This window comes from Lytechinus variegatus, chromosome 1 (assembly GCF_018143015.1).
Source record: "Lytechinus variegatus isolate NC3 chromosome 1, Lvar_3.0, whole genome shotgun sequence".
Classification (NCBI taxonomy): Eukaryota; Metazoa; Echinodermata; class Echinoidea; order Temnopleuroida; family Toxopneustidae; genus Lytechinus; species Lytechinus variegatus.
The window spans coordinates 17,015,193-17,034,409 of NC_054740.1; the positions used below are offsets into that span (position 1 = coordinate 17,015,193).

The window sequence follows — 19,217 nt, forward strand, 5'->3', positions numbered from 1 at the left end:
GGTCGAGTGCAGCACAATGTGGATAAATTTCTTTATGATAACATAATCATGTTATGCAGGGCCTACTGATAAAGCAGTTTCCTGACTGAAGTTACGGGAGTTGTCAGTCTGTTCCCTTGATTTTTGTTTAGACTGAAAGGGGTATATACTCCAGGCTGAATGTAATGTTATTTGAACAGATAAGTACGTAGTATAAGGCAAACAAAAAAACTGAAAAATAATCAAAATCGGACAAGGAATATCAAAGCTATGACATTTTAAAGTTATACATTATTGCTCGCAAGTCTTCATGAATAGTCAATAAACAAGCTGATTGTGTCACATGCCTCTTACTCTCTTGTATTTTGTACTGTATTTGACAAAACACCTACTCGTAAGGGAGGTTTGATTGTCGATGAGAGAAAATATCAGTTAATATTACAGCAACTTAACAGGAACATAACGAAGACGGAAACAACTTCAGATCTGAATCGTGTGTCTAAATTGATCTGTATGCATCTTCATTAAAAATATCTGTCTTCTTATACACTTTGCCTTCCCGACCCACATCAAAATAGTATCCACATTACAATATTGAACAATATAGCTAACCAATTAAATTAAAGGAAATAGTAAAACAACTAAGATGTAGTAACCCAATTCATAGGAATAACCAATGAGAAAGAACTAGAATGAGGGTTGGTAAAAGACCAGAGATTATTTCATGAAGAATGTTCAACAACAAAAAACAAGATGTGAGGATGGGATGAATGGGTACATCTGAATAGGAATGGAATGAAGATGACTACATGTAGAGAAAGCTAACTGAAATAAAAACCAAACAGAAGTTAATTCAATACTTAACTGCGCTATAAACAGAGGTCAAACAAAAACAAACCAAAATGTTCAATAAAATTAATGTTCCAATATAAACCTTTTACTTCCTACATACAGTTCTCTAGTTTGTACACATAAACATTATTCTGACACATTCAATTATGAAGTTGGTTTAAACTATCAAATGTAAAAAGAAAATAAGCAGGAAGGGAGGACAATATATGATGTAATGGTTTTCATAAACTTGTCCAAAGATTGCTTTTGTTATTGTCTAATTATAAATCCATCAACTTCTATTCACTTTAGAAATAATTTAATTTTGAAAATTGCCGTAAGTATTATGATCCTGATTTTGTGAAATACTTTCCATCAAAATTTTATTAAGTTATTGTACAGTGATTTAAAAAACGGTCATTATTTCCTTCTATAGTTTTACCATTTCATATATTGTACTTGTTGCACATTATTATTTCCTGTGATTATCATCTACAAAATGTAAATTAATCTTCTTTGAATATGTAGACATTTGGACTTCATTCAGGATGAAAACACTCAGTAACTGTTATCAAAACTATAATCATGATAATGATTATATGCAACATTAATATGGCGCTTTATATCGGTGTTTCTAGGCGTTGCATGTTTTATTTGAATCAATAGAGAAAATTCAGACAAGCATAATGCTGACAATTTTCATCAAAATCGGATGTAAAATAAGAAAGTTATTACATTTAAAGTTTCGCTTATTTTTCACAATATAGTTATATCAATGTAGCCACATGCAAATGGGGGAATCGATGATGTCCCTCACTGGCTATACGTGGAAAGTCCGGGGTTCAATCCCCGGCCGCGGCACCTATGCCCGTGAGCAAGGCATTTAATCTGCAATGCTCTTTTATCCTGCTTTCAAATAAATGGAAATGCTATATGCATTACTGGTAACTAGGTGTGCACTTGTTTAAAAAAAAAAAAAAACTCACTCATGCCGTGGCCGAGTGGTCCAAGGCGCCTGGCTATACATGGAAAGTCCGGAGTTCGATCCCCGGCCGCCGCGGCACCTATGCCCGTGAGCAAGGCATTTAATCTACAATGCTCTTTTATCCTGCTTTCAAATAAATGGAAATGCTATATGCATTATTGGTAACTAGGAGTGCACTTGTTTTAAAAAAAAACTCACTAGGCCTATTTTTTTTTTTTTTTTGAATTATACAATATTTCATTTTTTTTTTTTACAGATTTGACAATAAGGACCGACTTCACTGAACCATAACATGTTAAACAAAGGTAATGCCACACGTTCAGGGAGAAATAAAACTTTGTTTCAAAGGACAATGATGAGAAAATTAGAATATTTCATATAACAAAATGCAAAAGAAGCATGCAGTGAGTGAGCGATGTCATCAGTTCCCTCGTTTTTATACCGACCGGATGTGATTTTAACTATTTTGTAAAATTAAGCGAAACTTCAAAATGTCATAACTGTCATATTTTAAATCCGATTTTGATGAAATTTTCAATGTTATGCTTGTTTGATTTTTCTGTTTTTATTCCAATCAACTTTTTCTTGGGGTGGGCTTGTCCTTTAAGTGCTCTGCTGCTTTGCAGATTTTATTTTTAGTGAAGTTATCAAGGTTATGACAAACTATACAAAAATCAACAAAATATCTTTTAGGTTATTTCATATAAAGTCAGAATAATTGAACATAATGCCAAATCATATATATATAAAGTTTACTTAGATGACAATCATTTCCACAATTCAATGTAAATTTTCGTAAATAATGTTAGATTGCCCTCTATCTACGACATACGGTACCGGTATAGATCACGTAGCTAGCTAGCTAGCTGGCAAGATTTCGCCACGGCAGCAAAACGGCAGCAAGACGTCAGCTAGAGAATTGTTTATCGTGAAGATTTTTTCGTTTCAGCTTCCAGAATTTTGCAAGATTGTGCCAATTGACCGGATCATATCAGTTAAGGATTAACAGCTTCTGGGTTATCATCTTCAAAGAAGACATGTTAATTTGAAGGTGTAAATAAAGTTGATATATCTTCGACCCACTACCACGTAAACGTTCTGGTTTTTGTTCGGTTCTCTCCGCCCTTTTCGCCCAGGACTATCCCGGCGATAACCCGTGGTTTGTCCGCTGATAGATACCGTCGGAGCAGAGGCCTGACCCAAAAAATTGAAGTCGGAGCAAAGGGACAGACCCAAAAAATGGAAGTCGGAGTTGTGTGTATACCAGACGATGACGATCTTAATAGGTTTAGGAACTTGGTAGATAATACAGATGGTTGGAATATTAAATATAACAAAAACAACATAAAAGTCTGGGTTCAGAATCTAAGTGAGAAGGAAGCCACATCAACAAGAATCCGCATGTTAAAGGTAAGAACTAGTTTTGGTAACGATATCAAAATGAGTTTGTACAGAATCCAATGAAATGACCACTAAAGTGTCTGTTTGTATAAATAAAACGCATGTGCCAAAGGATTCTGGAAGAAATCGTGTAATTGCTGAGAAATCAGCAAATATAAATAAGCACGGGATTCGGGTAGGGCGTCTGGCCCGACGCCCTAAGGCTAGCAATAATTATACATTGTCCCACGTGCGCTTATCTGTGTTGGGGATTTTCGGTGTGAATATTTTTCAGCGTAGATTTCAAGATTTCACAAAGTCCAGTTAATGTAACTGTACCAGATCTAGATCCTCGATGATATACTGGCAATTAAGCCTTGTTTTACAGACTTTCTCATGAAATCAGTGTTAACTGCAACTACTGGAATTTCTCTTTAAGGTGAGAGACTGAGTTTACTCTTTTAAAGTTAATGGACGGTTAGTTGGGCTAGCCAGAAGGCTAGGCTTCTAGAGAGTAAAATCATTTACTAACGAATGCTTACTCTCCACGAAGCCAGGAAATGCTTCCCATTCATCTGTGCATAGATCTACCTCCCAAAAACCTGAAACTTTCGCCCCCGAGATTTCTACTTCTAAAAGATCTAGGCCCTAGCCCTAATTGCCTAAATCATTTCGTGTACATTTCTACACTATCGATTTTATTTTTAAACAAGAATTCATCCAGTACGACAACACACCAGACGGTGGACTGTACTGTTTCCAGAAGAAGAAGAAGAAAAAATGAAAAAAGTGTGAAAAGATGGAAGAGACTTGCCCGATATTTACGCCGCCATCCTGTTTCCTATAAGTATTCTTCCCCAATGTTACGGACGCATGCATCTCGTAACGTTGAGGAAGTCAATAGGAAACTGCTGTTTTGGAAGAGTTTTTAAAAATTTTCTGATCGGTCCTATACATAGATGGCCCAGGGGGGCCACTTACATTGACGAGTGGATACCATGCGCGACCCAAAAAACACGTAAAAAGGATGTCTTTTTCACGATAGGGCACGTTACGTATGTTATGTGATAAGGGTCTGAAAAACAAAAAAATAATGAAAAAAGGGTATCTATTTCGCTAGGAAAATTACGTGTTTAGGGTCGAATTTGCGGGAATGATAAAACAAAATTAAAATGTTTATAAAGGATGTCCTTTTTGCCCCAACACTTCGTGTTTAGAGCCCGATTTGCGCGGGGTGGTACTTACTACTAAACCAAATAAGGTAAAGCCGATGACCGAAGGATCCGTAATAATTAAACAGGGCCTGTACTTGTTTAGGGGTTCATTTCAGGCAATATTTGCCAAGAGTATCGTTTTGTTTCCAATACTTGTTAAGGGTAGGGTTTCACACGCCAATACTTGTTAAGGGGTGCATTTTCGGAATATACAAATTACATGTACGTGTTTAGGGTGCTTTTCCAGACTCCATGGTCGCAGCGTTCTCGCCAGTGTATAATACGCATGGTTCAAACACCATGAGTGCAGAAATGAGGACCAAGTGGAACCATGCGTAAAATTTCAGCGACATGCGTGGAAAAATTAAATGGAAATATTCAGAAAAAAATAATACACTCCATGAACTCATCTTAGTGATATCAACTTTATCGGGTTGCGCCAAAGTCCCACCAACTTAAGAACACTTACAGGCCTACTACAGCTAGGAAAGTGGCAAGGCGCCCAGCTAGCTCGTGGCTGCTATTGCGGGCATATGACGGCACGGTACGGTCGTTCCGTTGCCTATTCCCCCGTTTGCCCCGCACATCACACCGGCTATGCTCTATGGTGAAATGTCAGATCACAGACTCACACAAAACTTACATGTCGATCTACACGCCATTACGTTGTTTGGTGTTGGAAGTTGGAACACACAGTCATAAATCACTAGGAAGTGTCCGAGATATATTTTGCATTTGTGTATGTGCACGAAAGCCACACGCATGCGCTCAGCTAGCTTGAGCAGCGAATTAAGTTGGATGACGCATCTCGACTTTATTGACCAACTCCATTACATATCACATGACCCTCAATCATGAACGCTGTTTTGTTCCGAAGTTGAATGCATTTTGTGATTTCCCTTTTCTCGAAAATATTTACAATTCATAAGCTGGAAAGCTGCACTTCTCTTTCTTTGGACTGAACGGCAAGTATCTGTGCATTTATGTGCATTTGTGTGGGCTTAAAAATACGCCACAATGGGGCTTCCTTAGCGTCTCTATTTGATGAAAAGGCCGTCGCTTCACCGGTGAAGTTCGCCAGCGAACTTCTCCACCTCTAGAGGTGGAGAACTTCGCCGGTGAAACTTTTCACCGGCGAAGTTTGCCGGTGAAACAGCCAGTATGAAAGCAAACCGGAGAACTTCTCCTCTTTAATGACGTCAGAGGTCAATTTTTTTTCTCTCCCAAAGACCCCTGTACCGAGATTCCGCGCGCGATAAGTTGCAAGCTCAGCTGAATGCTATGGCCAAGTATATACCCTCGAAAATATTTTATTTTTACTAACAATATTTATTTAAAAGCACTTTTACATGTATAAAATCCGCTAAAATATAAAAACAAGGTGATATTGTTTGTTTTTCTCGTAATACTTCCAAAATATGTTGTAATTAATTTGTTGATACCTTTTTGTCAAAGTTAAGAAGTAATGTTTACAATTTTCTTTCGTTTTGTTCTGCAATCGCCCGTTGACTTTCGCCGGGGAAGAAATGTCAGTGCGAAAGGGTACATTTTTTTCTTCGCCGGCGAAGTGAGGAATGCGAGGCGGAGAAGTTCACCGGCGAAGTTCGCCGGTGAAAAATGAAAAGGGCAATATGAAAGGGGTATTAGACTTACGGGTCCAAATGTCGTCCGTCGTCTGTCGTCCGTCACAAATCTAATGACACATAACTCCAAAACTGTAAGTCACTTTACAACCAAACTTGGATGGTAGATGGACTTGAGGGACCTGCATGTTATGCTGCAGTCGTTGGTCACATGGTAAGGTCAAAGGTCATTTTCAGGTCAACGTAAAAATTAACATGCAAGACTCTCTTATGACACCTAACTCTGCAACTGTAAGTCACTTTTCAACCAAAGTTGGATGGTAGATGGACTTGGGGGATCTGCATGTTATGCTGCAGTTGGACGTCACATGGTAAGGTCAAAGGTCAATTTCAGGTCAACGTTAACATTTACATGCGAGACTCTGTTATGTCACCTAACTTTGCAACTGGAAGTCACTTTCAACAAAACTTGGATGGTAGATGTACACGTACTTAGGCGACCTGTATGTTACGCTGCAGTCAGAGGTCACATGGTAAGGTCAAAGGTCATCTTCAGATCAACATTAAAGTTTACGTGCAAGGCTTTTATGACAAGTGTGATTCCATCCCAGTCATTTCACAATGAAGTTGCCATACAAATTCTGTTGCGTGCCCTCGCAAATCACGATATTTCTGGTTATTTTCATAAGTGGGCGAGACACAAAATTGCTTTTGCCTTCTTAGGAACATGGAAATTGTTTGATGTTAGCCATCTATTGTTGAGTAAGGCAGTATGAAGTTCAAACTTTTAAATTGGGTTTGTCCTCATTGAACGGGGGTGGCTGGATTCACATAATATGGGAGGCAAATAGTACATGTACACTGTACCTCTACCAAACCCTCCTACAATGTACTCTGTAATCCCCTCCTGTACTTCTTCTATGTCTACTTTGGCTGTCTTCTTAAAAAACCCACCTTGAACTCCAAGGCTAAAGCTCTTTGTAAAAAATGCAAATGCATGGACCACGTATATGTACCACCCCATTTGCCTTCACTAACCTTTCTTTAGTTCCAGTGTGAAGTGATATCATATCACCCACCTGCAATTCAACATAAAATCTACTACATGTATGATACAGAGTCCAACATGTGTTTTGATTAAATAAAATACTAACTAGAATTTTAATTCGTCATGAGGACGAATTAGGTGATCTGTCTCTGATTTAATGATCACGAAGACAATCAGCATGCTTATTGATATCAATATGATCATCATGATGAAAACTGAACTTCTGTTACCAAAAGAATGTGTTGCATACTCTTGAATAGGAGGGAAATGAGAAAGTTGTGTGAAAAAGGGTAGGTCATAGTAGTCATACGCATATTGTACAGCAACATGTACATGTATATACATGTATTGTACAATAAAAGGGATTTTAATCTCTTTTATTATCCAATGTTTTATTTTATATACATTGTATAAAGGACCAATTGTGAAAATGTTGAAAAGAAAAAAACGAACAAAAAATTCTCATGTTCACCAGCCCCTGATGCCTTCCCAATTTAGCTACACTGTTTCCCATAGATTTAATACATTTTAAGCAAGTTAAGAGGATCTCAAATCCAAATTTGCAAGTGAAATACGGGCATGATCCCAGCATCTGATCGGAAAATGAAGACCACACTTACGATAGCTTATAATCTCAGCTACACCATTTTCAAAGCTCAAAGCAAACCAAAAAGGAAAGAGGGAGATATGGCTCGTGAAATAGAGGAATGTAGAATATAGTTTTGAGAAAAAATAATTTCCCATAGAGATTGCACACAAAATGAGCGAAAATTACATACCCCTATAAATTGACATTTTTAGAGATGATCCATTCCTTTAAACGACAATATAGCCATCACATTAGATAGAGTCAGTAGCGGAACGTGACCCGGAGGAGACAAAGCATTGGGGGGGCACTGCATTGTTCGTGAACAATGCCGTGCCCCCCCCCCCAATGCTTAGTCTCCTCAGGGTCACGGTCTGCCACTGGATAGAGTATGTCCTACATGTAAGCTACAACATATAAAAAACCTAGCGAAAATTGACCAATATTTATGGAGTTAGAGTCAAATTTGCATAATTATGATGACGTCATAAGTAGCAAAATGCGAATTTTTAGTTCCGACGCCATTATGATGCCGTCATTATAAAATTTCGGGTCAAATGTGACATGAAATCATATCTCCCATCCATACTCTATTCGAATATGAAAAAAATTGGGGGACAACGGACTTCCTAAAGAGCTATAATGAATTTTGTATAGGCATGTTTTTGCACATTATCTATGGTAAGTGCGAGCATGTGCGCGTGCTGTATACTTTGATGGAGGCTAATTCTTTTATTACTTGTCGTAGAAGGTTGATCAAGGTATCAAATTGTTCAGAATTTTATCATCGGTGCATTGATTTGAAAAAAATGGCAATCCTATGTTGTATAGTGCCGCTACGTGCGAGAACGCGCGCATAACCGTGCGCGTGCGCAAATTTTTGAAATGCTTAAAATGACCTGATTCGTACTCTACTTTGGTCAAAAAGTGATTTTGAGCATTTCAAAATTTTGACGGGCGCATATGCGCGCATCGTGACCTTTACATGACCTTTGATGACATGGACAGTTGACCCTTGACCTGAAGTTAATGTGATGTAAATCTTGTTAATTTTTTATAATTGATAATGAAGATATGACTGATAATGTGATTTTACAAAATGGCGTCTAGATGACCTTTTGACCTTGAACCTGTTTTATCCAGATGACATGATCAACCCCATATCTGATGATATTTCGAAGATAATTGATGATGTAGATTTTGAGATTTTAGAGTCACAAGAAAAGGGCGGAAAAATAAAAATAAATAATAAATAAAGAAATAAAAAGAAAATTTGTACGAAATTAATAGTTGATCTGTCAATTGACAGATCACCTAATAATAAATAAATAAATAAATAAATGAATGAATGAATAAATGAATAAATAAATAAATAAATGAATAAATAAAAAAGAAAATTTGTACGAAATTAATAGTTGATCTGTCGATTGACAGATCACCTAATTAGTTTGATACGTGTACATGAATATTTGTTGTGATGATATGAGCCTACATGTATGTATGTTTGCAGTCCTTAGTATGCAGTAATACCAACATGTTCAATGTAAACTTTTTGAATTTGTTTTCAAATTACAGTACTTTAATTTACTGTGCATGTTGGCTTGTCGAGTGACTGATTGAAATCCAGTAAAACTTAAAGGGCTCAATAAACAATGCATCTCAACACTTTTGAAATGGCTGCCAACTAAAAAAATATATCACTATGGCGGGTAAGGCACATGGAAAGCCAATATACTCTTTACTTTCAAATGACCCAACACCCAAATGTTAGAAAATTCTTCATGCTCGAGTGAGCACTGTCCACATTTTATTAAATAAAAGGTATGAAAATTAGGGTGGGCAGGAATTAACCTCCCTGCTGGTAGTTTCTAAGCTCCAGGCGAGTCTTTTGGAACTAGCAAAGTTAAGGGTTTTGTAATGATCATTCATGATCAGTTTCTTGTTTGAACAAATTGCATTAGCTATTAAATTGAAATTTAACGTATGAGTGAAAATGAATTACAATTATAAAATTGTACCTGTATCTTGTGCAGTGTTCTACATGTAGCTACATGTAGACTCATTTTAATGGTGGTAGCTATTTCATGGCATTACAAAGTTTTTTTTCAGGCTGAGTTGGTGGTCTTAAAGCCATTTATAGCAAATCTTTGAATACAAACAAATATAAGAATATTGAATGTAAATATAAATGCAAATAAACTAAGATTAAAGATGGAAAAATTCGAAATGAATTCCTTTTTTCCAAGGAGATAGTTTTGAAACACTTTTTATTGTCTCGCCCACCAGAAGTGAAGGCGAGACTTAGGGATCCAAATGTCGTCCGTCATCCGTCCGTCACAAACCTTATGACACATAACTCCACAACCGTAGGTCACCTTTCAACCAAACTTGGATGGTAGATGGACTTGGGGGACCTGCATGTTATGCTGCAGTCGGAGGTCACATGGTAAAGGTTAAAGGTCATTTTCAGGTCAACATTAAAGTTTACATCCAAGTCAACGTTAAAGTTTACATGCAAGACTCTCTTATGACTCCTAACTCCGCAACCGTAAGTCACTTTTCAATCAAACTTGCTTAGTAGATGGACTTGGGGGACCTGCATGTTAGGCTGCAGTCAGAGGTCACGTGGTAAGGTCAAAGGTCATTTTCAGGTCAACGTTAAAGTTTACATGCAAGACTCTCTTATGACACACAACTCCACAACCATAAGTCACTTTTCAACCAATCTTGGATGGTAGATAGACTTGGGGGACCTGCGTGTAATGCTGCAGACGGAGGTCACATGGTAAGGTCAAAAGTCATTTTCAGGTCAACGTTAAAGTTTACATGCGAGACTCTCTTATGACTCCTAACTCTGCAACCATAAGTCACTTTTCAACCAAACTTGGATGGTAGATGGACTTGGGGGACCTGCGTGTTATGCTATGTACAGTCAAAGGTCACATGGTAAGGTCAAAGGTCATTTTCAAGTCAACGTTAGAGTTTACATGTAAGACTCTCTTATGACACACAACTCCACAACCGTAAGTCACTTTTCAACCAAACCTGGATGGTAGATGGACTTGGGGGACCTGCGTGTTATGCTGCAGTCGGAGGTCACGTGGTAAGGTCAAAGGTCATTTTCAGGTCAACGTTAAAGTTTACATGCAAGACTGTCTTATGACTCCTAACTCTTCAACCGTAAGTCACTTTTCAACCAAACTTGGATGGTAGATGGACTTGGGGGACCTGCATGTTATGCTGCAGTCGGAGGTCACGTGGTAAGGTCAAAGGTCATTTTCAGGTCAACGTTAAAGTTCACATGCAAGACTCTCTTATGACTCCTAACTCTGCAACCGTAAGTCACTTTTCAACCAAACTTGGATGGTAGATGGACTTGGGGGACCTGCGTGTTATGCTGCAGTCGGAGGTCACGTGGTAAGGTCAAAGGTCATTTTCAAGTCAACGTTAGAGTTTACATGTAAGACTCTCTTATGACACACAACTCCACAACCGTAAGTCACTTTTCAACCAAACCTGGATGGTAGATGGACTTGGGGGACCTGCGTGTTATGCTGCAGTCGGAGGTCACGTGGTAAGGTCAAAGGTCATTTTCAGGTCAACGTTAAAGTTCACATGCAAGACTCTCTTATGACTCCTAACTCTGCAACCGTAAGTCACTTTTCAACCAAACTTGGATGGTAGATGGACTTGGGGGACCTGCATGTTATGCTGCAGTCGGAGGTCACGTGGTAAGGTCAAAGGTCATTTTCAGGTCAACGTTAAAGTTTACATGCAAGACTCTCTTATGACTCCTAACTCTGCAACCGTAAGTCACTTTTCAACCAAACTTGGATGGTAGATGGACTTGGGGGACCTGCATGTTATGCTGCAGTCGGAGGTCACATGGTAAGGTCAAAGGTCATTTTCAGGTCAACCTTACCTAACTCCGCAACCGTAAGGTGCTTTTCAACCAAACTTGGATGGTAGATTGACTTGGAAGACCTGCATGTTATGCTGCAGTCGGAGGTCACATGATAAGGTCAAAGGTCATTTTCAGGTCAACATTAAAATTTACGAGCAAGGCTCTTAAGGCAAGTGTTATTCCATCCCAGTCATATTACAATGAAGTTTCGAAGCAATTCTGTTGCATGCCCTCGCGAATCACGATATTTCTGGTTATTTTCATACGTGGGCGAGACACAAAATCGCTTTTGCCTTGTTTGAAATAAGTGGTGGATGGAAGCAGTATTTTGTCATGATGAGTGGTGGACAGAAATCTTTTGTGCCAGTTGGGCCCCGACAACTGCCATCCACTGTAGCTATAAAATTAATCTTTTGATAGGGAGTCAGGATAATTATGATGGTACCTGTTGCATGCAAGGGGCAAGTAGGGTAAGAATTGGTTGAAAGGATATTCTTCTTATTCTGAGAAAAGTGAGATGCATTTTACAATATCTGTTTTAAGCCAGAGAAAGTCATGTTGAAAATCAATTAAGCTTCCCATGAAATCTCAATGAAGAACAATAATGATGAATTCTTTATTCCCTACCAAGACAAGTTTTAATGTTGTACACTAATTAGATTGAAAAATGCAAGAGGAACAGGGAGGGTCTGCTCTTTATAGACATGTATCAATGACTCCCTCATTTGTGTTCAAATCATTTTATGTATACTCGGTACTGTATACATGTATGTACATGTACTGTATGTACATGTAATGTCCACATGGAAGTGTCATGGTGTAACAGTTCGGACTCTTGCCTTGTAATCAGAGGGCCGTGTGTTTGAAATGTTGAATACCACCCTGGCCTAACAATGTCTTTTGGCAAAGCGTCAATCCACACTATGCCGCTCTCCACCCAGGTGTTACATGGGTACCTGGTTGGATGTAAAAGCCTAGTATGCCTTGCAGTTGAGTTTTGAACTCTCATTAGAATGCTCCCCGAGGAGTGGAAAAGTGGATATATTATGTGCTGCAGTGCAGGCATGTTGGATCTGATAATTGCAATGTCAAGTGGGGGACAAAGTATACTGTGTTTACTGTTATCATTAATGTACAGTTCATGTACAGTGTATATATTTGTTTCACTACCTTTGAAACTAATTGAAATGGAAAGTAAAAAAATCCATAACTTCATCAAATTTGGATAAAAAATATCAGTGTAGTGCATACTTGATTATTCTCATTTAATTCAAATCAGCTCCTTTTTAGTATCCTTTAATACAGTCAAACCTGTATAAAGAGCATTTAATAAACTGAGACTACTGTAAGAAATGCCTTACTTTGAAGGACCAATTGTCCACCAGTTGTAAACTGACCATAAGTTCCCCTTTGCAAATTGGTAGGTTTTACTGTATTGTACTCGTAGTGATGTAGCATTTACCTATAGGTTAAGAAAGAAACTCCTGACATAGCAAAGTGAAAGAAAATATTATTGCCATGGTGTCAGCTCTCCCAACACCCTGATAGTGCATTACAATGCATGTACATGTAGGCCAATGTGTACGGTACATGAATGCTACATGTAGGTGATTCATGTCTCTGCATGGATGCTTTCATACTACAGTCTACAAGCCCATCTCCTGGTCTTTTTTTGTCTTCAGAGTTTTATTCTCATTCTAGATGAGTGTGTGGGCTTTGGGTTCATTTGAAAGTCAATTAAATCTGTCATGTCTGATTTCTTGGAAAGCAGAGAAGATCTTTCCGCCAATCTTTTTTTTTTCCTTGTTGAATCAATGTGAGTGGGTGGATACAGCCAGTTGACTGCGTGGGTTGATGGTTGACCAGTAGTAATCTTGTTTGGAAAGATCATTGCCATCACACTTCTCAATATAGAATAGATTTTAAAAGGCAAAGGTTAGGCTGGTCATCATTTTATTAATCCTACAGTACAGATGAGAAATTAATTTCAACTTATTTGTACAGTGCATACAGTGTATCTCATTTTCTCCATTTTCATTTTCTGTGAAACCCAGTATTCCTGTAGGTTTATTTCCAATTCATCTGATGCCAATTCATCCAATTGCCAACTCGTCTACTATCATTTGGTCTACCATGATCAGTTTGTCCACCCGGGGGGCCACTTACATTGACGAGTGGATACCATGCGCGACCAAAAAAACACATCAAAAAGATGTCTTTTCACGATAGGGCACGTTACGTACGCAACATGATAAGGGTGTCAAAAACACAAAAATAATGAAAAAAGGGTATCTATTTCGCTAGGAAAATTACATGTTTAGGGTCGAATTTGCGGGGATGATAAAACAAAATCAAAGTTTTTAATAAAGGATGTCCTTCAGCCCCAACACTTCATGTTTAGAGTCTGATTTGCGCGAGGTGTAGAAGGTGGGGTCGTACTAAACCAAATAAGGTAAAGCCGACGACCGAAGGACCCGTAACAATAAAACATTCCTGTACTTGTTTAGGGATTCATTTCAGGGAACATTTGCCAAGAGTATTGTTTTGTTTCCGATTCTTGTTAAGGGTAGGGTTTCACACGCCAATACTTGTTAAGGGGTGCATCCTAATTTTCAGAATATGGAAATTATGTGTTTAGGGTGCTTTCCGAGAGCCCATGGTCGCGCATGGTATCCACTCGGGAATGGAAGTGCCCCCCCCCCCCCCCCGGGTCGTCCACTCACCACATTTTTTCTTCTTTAAAATTGTCTATCCACTTGAATGATTCTACATGTATGTAGGCCTACATGTAGCATGTCTTCCAGTAGGCAAGATACAGACATTTGAGGATGGCTAAACTCTGGATTTATGAACTTGAATTATGTTACAGCTGACAAAGCAATAGACACACATATTGATCGGTTGAGAGCTGCTGGTACATCTATCTCAGTCTCTCTGTAAAACTGTAAGGCTTATGATGAATGATTGCACAAAAGCCTGCGGGATGAATGGGGATGCTGAAAGAAATTTCTTAAAGATTGTTAATAACTTTTGATTGATCTGATGCAGGTGGTTTGATTGATAGCAATCAAGGTTTAGGGGTTTGGTTAAAGCATGTTAGGGTCCATGGTTAAAGGGTGTCTCCTAAACAGGATAAAAATGGATTCTGCACAATTTTTTTTTTGTCACACCTGCATAGAGAGCGAGACTAGAGGCACTGCTTTTATGGTGACAACATTGGCAGCATCGTCACTATCAAAATCTTATAAACCAAGGTTAGGTTTTTGAAATGTCATCTTAACTTAGAAAGTATATGGACCTAGTTTATGAAATTTAGACGTAAGGGTAAGTGTGCAGAGGAAAGCATCCTGCAAGACCTGCATGATTTAAAAACCAGTGTAATTCTATCGGATGTTGTTGATCTGAATACCTTTATCCTGTTCCTCTGCCTCTTCCTCTTCTTTTTATGTGTAATGTACATGTACAGTATACATGTTATGAATTGATAACTAGTATTGTTAAATAAATCTTAATGTACAATATAATATTCTGATTAAAAACAAAAATGCTGAATAGAGAAAAGGAAATGGAGATGTACATGTACAGATTGTTAGTTTGAAATTCACATCGTTTGGAATATTTCCAAGATAAGGTGATGAAATTATGAAAACTTATATTTTTTTTATATTTGTATGTGTTATCAAATCATGATAATCAAGGTAAGATTACAGTTTTTACAACTTTCAGAGTTATTGTAACAAAATACAGTATCAACAAAAATAAAGTTTAACAACAAACAAAACAATGAAATAATACAAGGCAAACACACTTGCTATACGTGTACATGAACATGTATGGGTTAAAAACTTGAAATATTGAAGAAAAAATATCGAACTGTAAGCACATTTATCAATATACACCTCACATTTCCATTTTTTAAGTGGATGGGAAGCATTTTTCTTTTTTTTGCTAAAAAGTATTCAAAATCTTTCTGTTTTTTAACAAACAATTTTAAGGCCTCAATTTTTTTGTTAAAACTTCTTTGAATTAACAAATATATATTTAGCCAGTAAAAATGATTAGGACAAAAACTTTTCAGTTGATACCCAAAATAATTTTTCAAGATTATTCATGGTAAAATTAAAATCATGCTTATGTAATATTATTGTATGTATATCTTGCCAAATGGGGGGAACTACTTCACAATTGCAAAGAGTGTGAACCATGGTTCTTCAAATTTGTGACAAAAATTGCAATTTGGGGAGTCATTCCATTTCATTTTAAAAAGAAAGTGAAAGCTTATCTTCTTGAAATCATTGATGAAATGCATCAAATGTCTTTTTATTTTCTTAACTTAATTTCTAGCTTCCCTCGTTTGTTTTCTTTCTTTCCAGGCTGTTTATGTAATGAATGATGTATCTGCAGCTCTTGCCTATGATGTCCTCCATGATCCAGAATACAGGAAAGAATGGGACAAACACATGATAGAAGGAAAGGAGATCTGTATGCTTAATCCAAATAATGACATCAGTTATTATTCATGTAAGTAATAAAGTAGGTTTTATTGTCATACAAAGGTTACACTGTATAGGCCAGAATTCACAAAGGTGGTTTTCAGATCCATCAGTTGAACCTGTGATTTATGCAGATTTCCTGTATAAAGTACGCCTAATTTACCGCCGTGGTCTAGTGGTTGTCGTCTTTCAAATTGAGGGACGTGCGTTCGCTTCCCAGCCATGGTGTGTTTTCCTTCAGCAAGAAATTTGCCCACATAGCGCTGCATTTAACCCAGGTGAGGTGAATAGGTACTTGGCAGGATTATTTCCATGATGAATGCACTGAGCGCTTAAAGACACCACGAGCTAAAGCGAGGTAATAATAATAATAAAAATGCACCTCAGAATAGATTATTTCTAGATTGATAACACTATATAAATACTATACCTATTATTATTATTAAAAAATGTCCAAATACTGATGCATGCTTTAGTCACAGTGTGCCTTGTTGCCATGGTTGAGCACGCTACATGTTCATGTATGGTCCACTGTTTTGAATTAATGAATCCACCGTTCATTGTTCACTGTTCAGTGGACTCATGGATGATGCATGGCTAACTTTCATTCACAAGGACAAACTTTGTGCACCCCAGAAAATGTACTAAATTAGGGAGAATATATTCTACAAAATATTGCTTTCGTGAATGTACATGTACTCTACAAAAATGACGTTATAAACATTAAAGGAAAATTTGACCCTGATGTTAATTTGGTTCCAAATAAATCAGAAAATAAATGGCAAATATCTATTAAAGGATGAACAAGTTTTGGATTTAGAATTTCTTATTTCACACAGACATCTCAGCCATTCTGAATTATAAATTTCCGACCATTCTTAATAACTTCTTTGGTATAATTTTCTTATTTCTATTGATAAATTTACATGTTCTGCACAACCCAGTGGGAAATACTGTATCAATATTGAAAATGCCATTTTCATTATTGAGCAAAATCATCTTTATTTTCCAGATACACAAGTTGTTAGGTCTGTATCTGTAAGCAGGTCCCCCATAGGCTGTGTGATATACAGTGTACTGTATAAACTCCACAAAATGCCATTTTCTCTTAAATACATGTATGAATAAAAATTAGAAACATGATTTCATAAGATTTTTAGTGAAGAAAATGTTTAAAGTTTTCATGAACCATTAAAATTGGAAATCTCAGAAAGTTTTGTAACACGACAAATGGGGCAGCTGCTCGCACATGGTCTCACATGAAAAGAAATGACATTCTTTAAAATGGATATTCTCTTATTGAATTACCAACTACATTGTATTAAGTCAAACTCACTTTCATTACTGTGTTTCTCTCATGTGTCTGGAAAAAACAACAGCTCTTGACATTATTTTAATCAGCATTTTAATACTATAGAGCACAGGAGAGCAGAAAATATCCATATTATCTCATTCTGGTTCACTGAACTGAATGAAAAACATATTCTAATATTATCAAATGATAGGAACCCTCAATAAGGTGTTAAAGCAAAGTCTTGTGGAATATTAAACATTTTTCACTTGTTACTGACTCTATCTGATAATAACCTCTTCTTCTTGTGATACAATGTACTTTTAAATGGGAATATCAGCACCATGAGCTTTAAATAAAAAACAAAATTACATTACTCTTCAAGACCTCAGTATGGGTTTGGTTTGCAGATGAAAAAGAATGATTTGAAAAAAAATCGAAATGAAATGAATGATTATTGAAAATTACAAACTTTAAATTTATATGATTAGGCAACAAAGTATCATTTATCAGGAGAGCATTTCATGAAGATCCGTTTGTTAGTGACTCTCACTGATAACTGTTCTTCTGTACATAATACATGTAAGCTATCAAAAATCCTCACATCTGATCAGATATGAGCAAATTAGTCTGCGCTCAATATTTTTAAGCGGGAGATCATTGACTATCTTTCTGTCGTTGATGAATCAAAATATTAGAAAATCAATACAGATGCAGCACTACTGTTGTACAGAAAATTAGTGGAAGCTGATTGTCATGGTTCAAATAATCACAACAACAACAAAAAGCGTATAGGGCCTGCGTAGATACACAGTGTGATTTCTACAAAATTATAGCAGTGAGATTTTTCAGGGTTATTGAGGTTTTACATTGAAAGAAACAACAATCACTTTTTGTAGAAACTGAATAATATACAGTGCATTAAATATTTTGTTCCTCAAAATGCCATTGTACATGTATGTGCATTGCTTTTAAATCCAAGCGCTCATTCTGCAGTGGTTGTTAAATCATCATCAAAAGAGCACATCCATTCTAGATAGGATGACGTGAGGGCATCTTTTCATTTTATACCACTTGCTTGAACAGGGAATTCTTGATCAACTACATAGACTGCCATAGCCTGGTGCAATCTTTCAGATTAACAATTCAAAGGTCAGATAAAGGAATTACGCAGTTCAGACAAGCAGAAATGTACTGTATGTGCAGTAGCTTAACAATTTTATTTACATGTATGTCTGTCTGTCTAACAAGCATTTAAAATTATATTTTTAACATAAAACTAATAATCATGATACTATGAACTACATACTACATTGTAGGCCTACATGTATGAACCTTCATATCAATTTTTTCTATGATCTTTGCATTTAATATCAGAATATATTTAAACAAACAATCATGACATGCATAATTCACCTAGTGTGAATGAGTTTTAAGTTACCTATGAATGGGATCTGTTTGCTCTTCATCATCCGCCTTTGTTTGCTGACTCAGACCCCCATTGCTTCTCTATTGACTCTACTGGTTAATGGCGTTTGGTGAAATGAGTTGAAAGCTTTTTGTGATATTCCAATACACTGATAGAAACAGTGGTAATCCATTAATAAGATGATGATGTCACAGAACAAAGAAAAAAAAGATAGATTTACATTCAGGAGTGATTTCTGTCTTGCACAAATCAGAGGTGTTTGCGTACATTACGTTTGTATTCATTATTTGGGGTTTTGAGTTCGGTGCTACATGTATGATTATGAACTTACTGCCTGGATAGTTATAACCCTCTACCATTAAATTTTTCATTTTTAAAAAGATGAACCCCCTAAGAAAAATTAATATATTTGGAATGTAACTAGTCTTACTTAAACATACACAGTGTAAAATCAAGAATGGTTTTAATGTAGACCACAGATATTGTATAAAAAC

At 36.9% G+C, this 19,217-nt stretch overlaps 1 protein-coding gene across 1 annotated transcript in view; it reads left to right on the forward strand.

Moving 5' to 3' along the window:
- The first annotated feature begins 2,657 nt into the window (after positions 1-2,657).
- The window catches only part of LOC121407487 (START domain-containing protein 10-like), a 40,525-nt gene continuing 23,965 nt past the window's right edge, over positions 2,658-19,217 (forward strand). The window contains exons 1-2 of the mRNA XM_041598592.1: positions 2,658-3,205; positions 15,884-16,031. Of these exons, the coding sequence (XP_041454526.1) occupies positions 3,035-3,205; positions 15,884-16,031 (319 nt within the window). The 5' untranslated portion in view covers positions 2,658-3,034. The remainder of the gene's footprint in view (positions 3,206-15,883; positions 16,032-19,217) is intronic.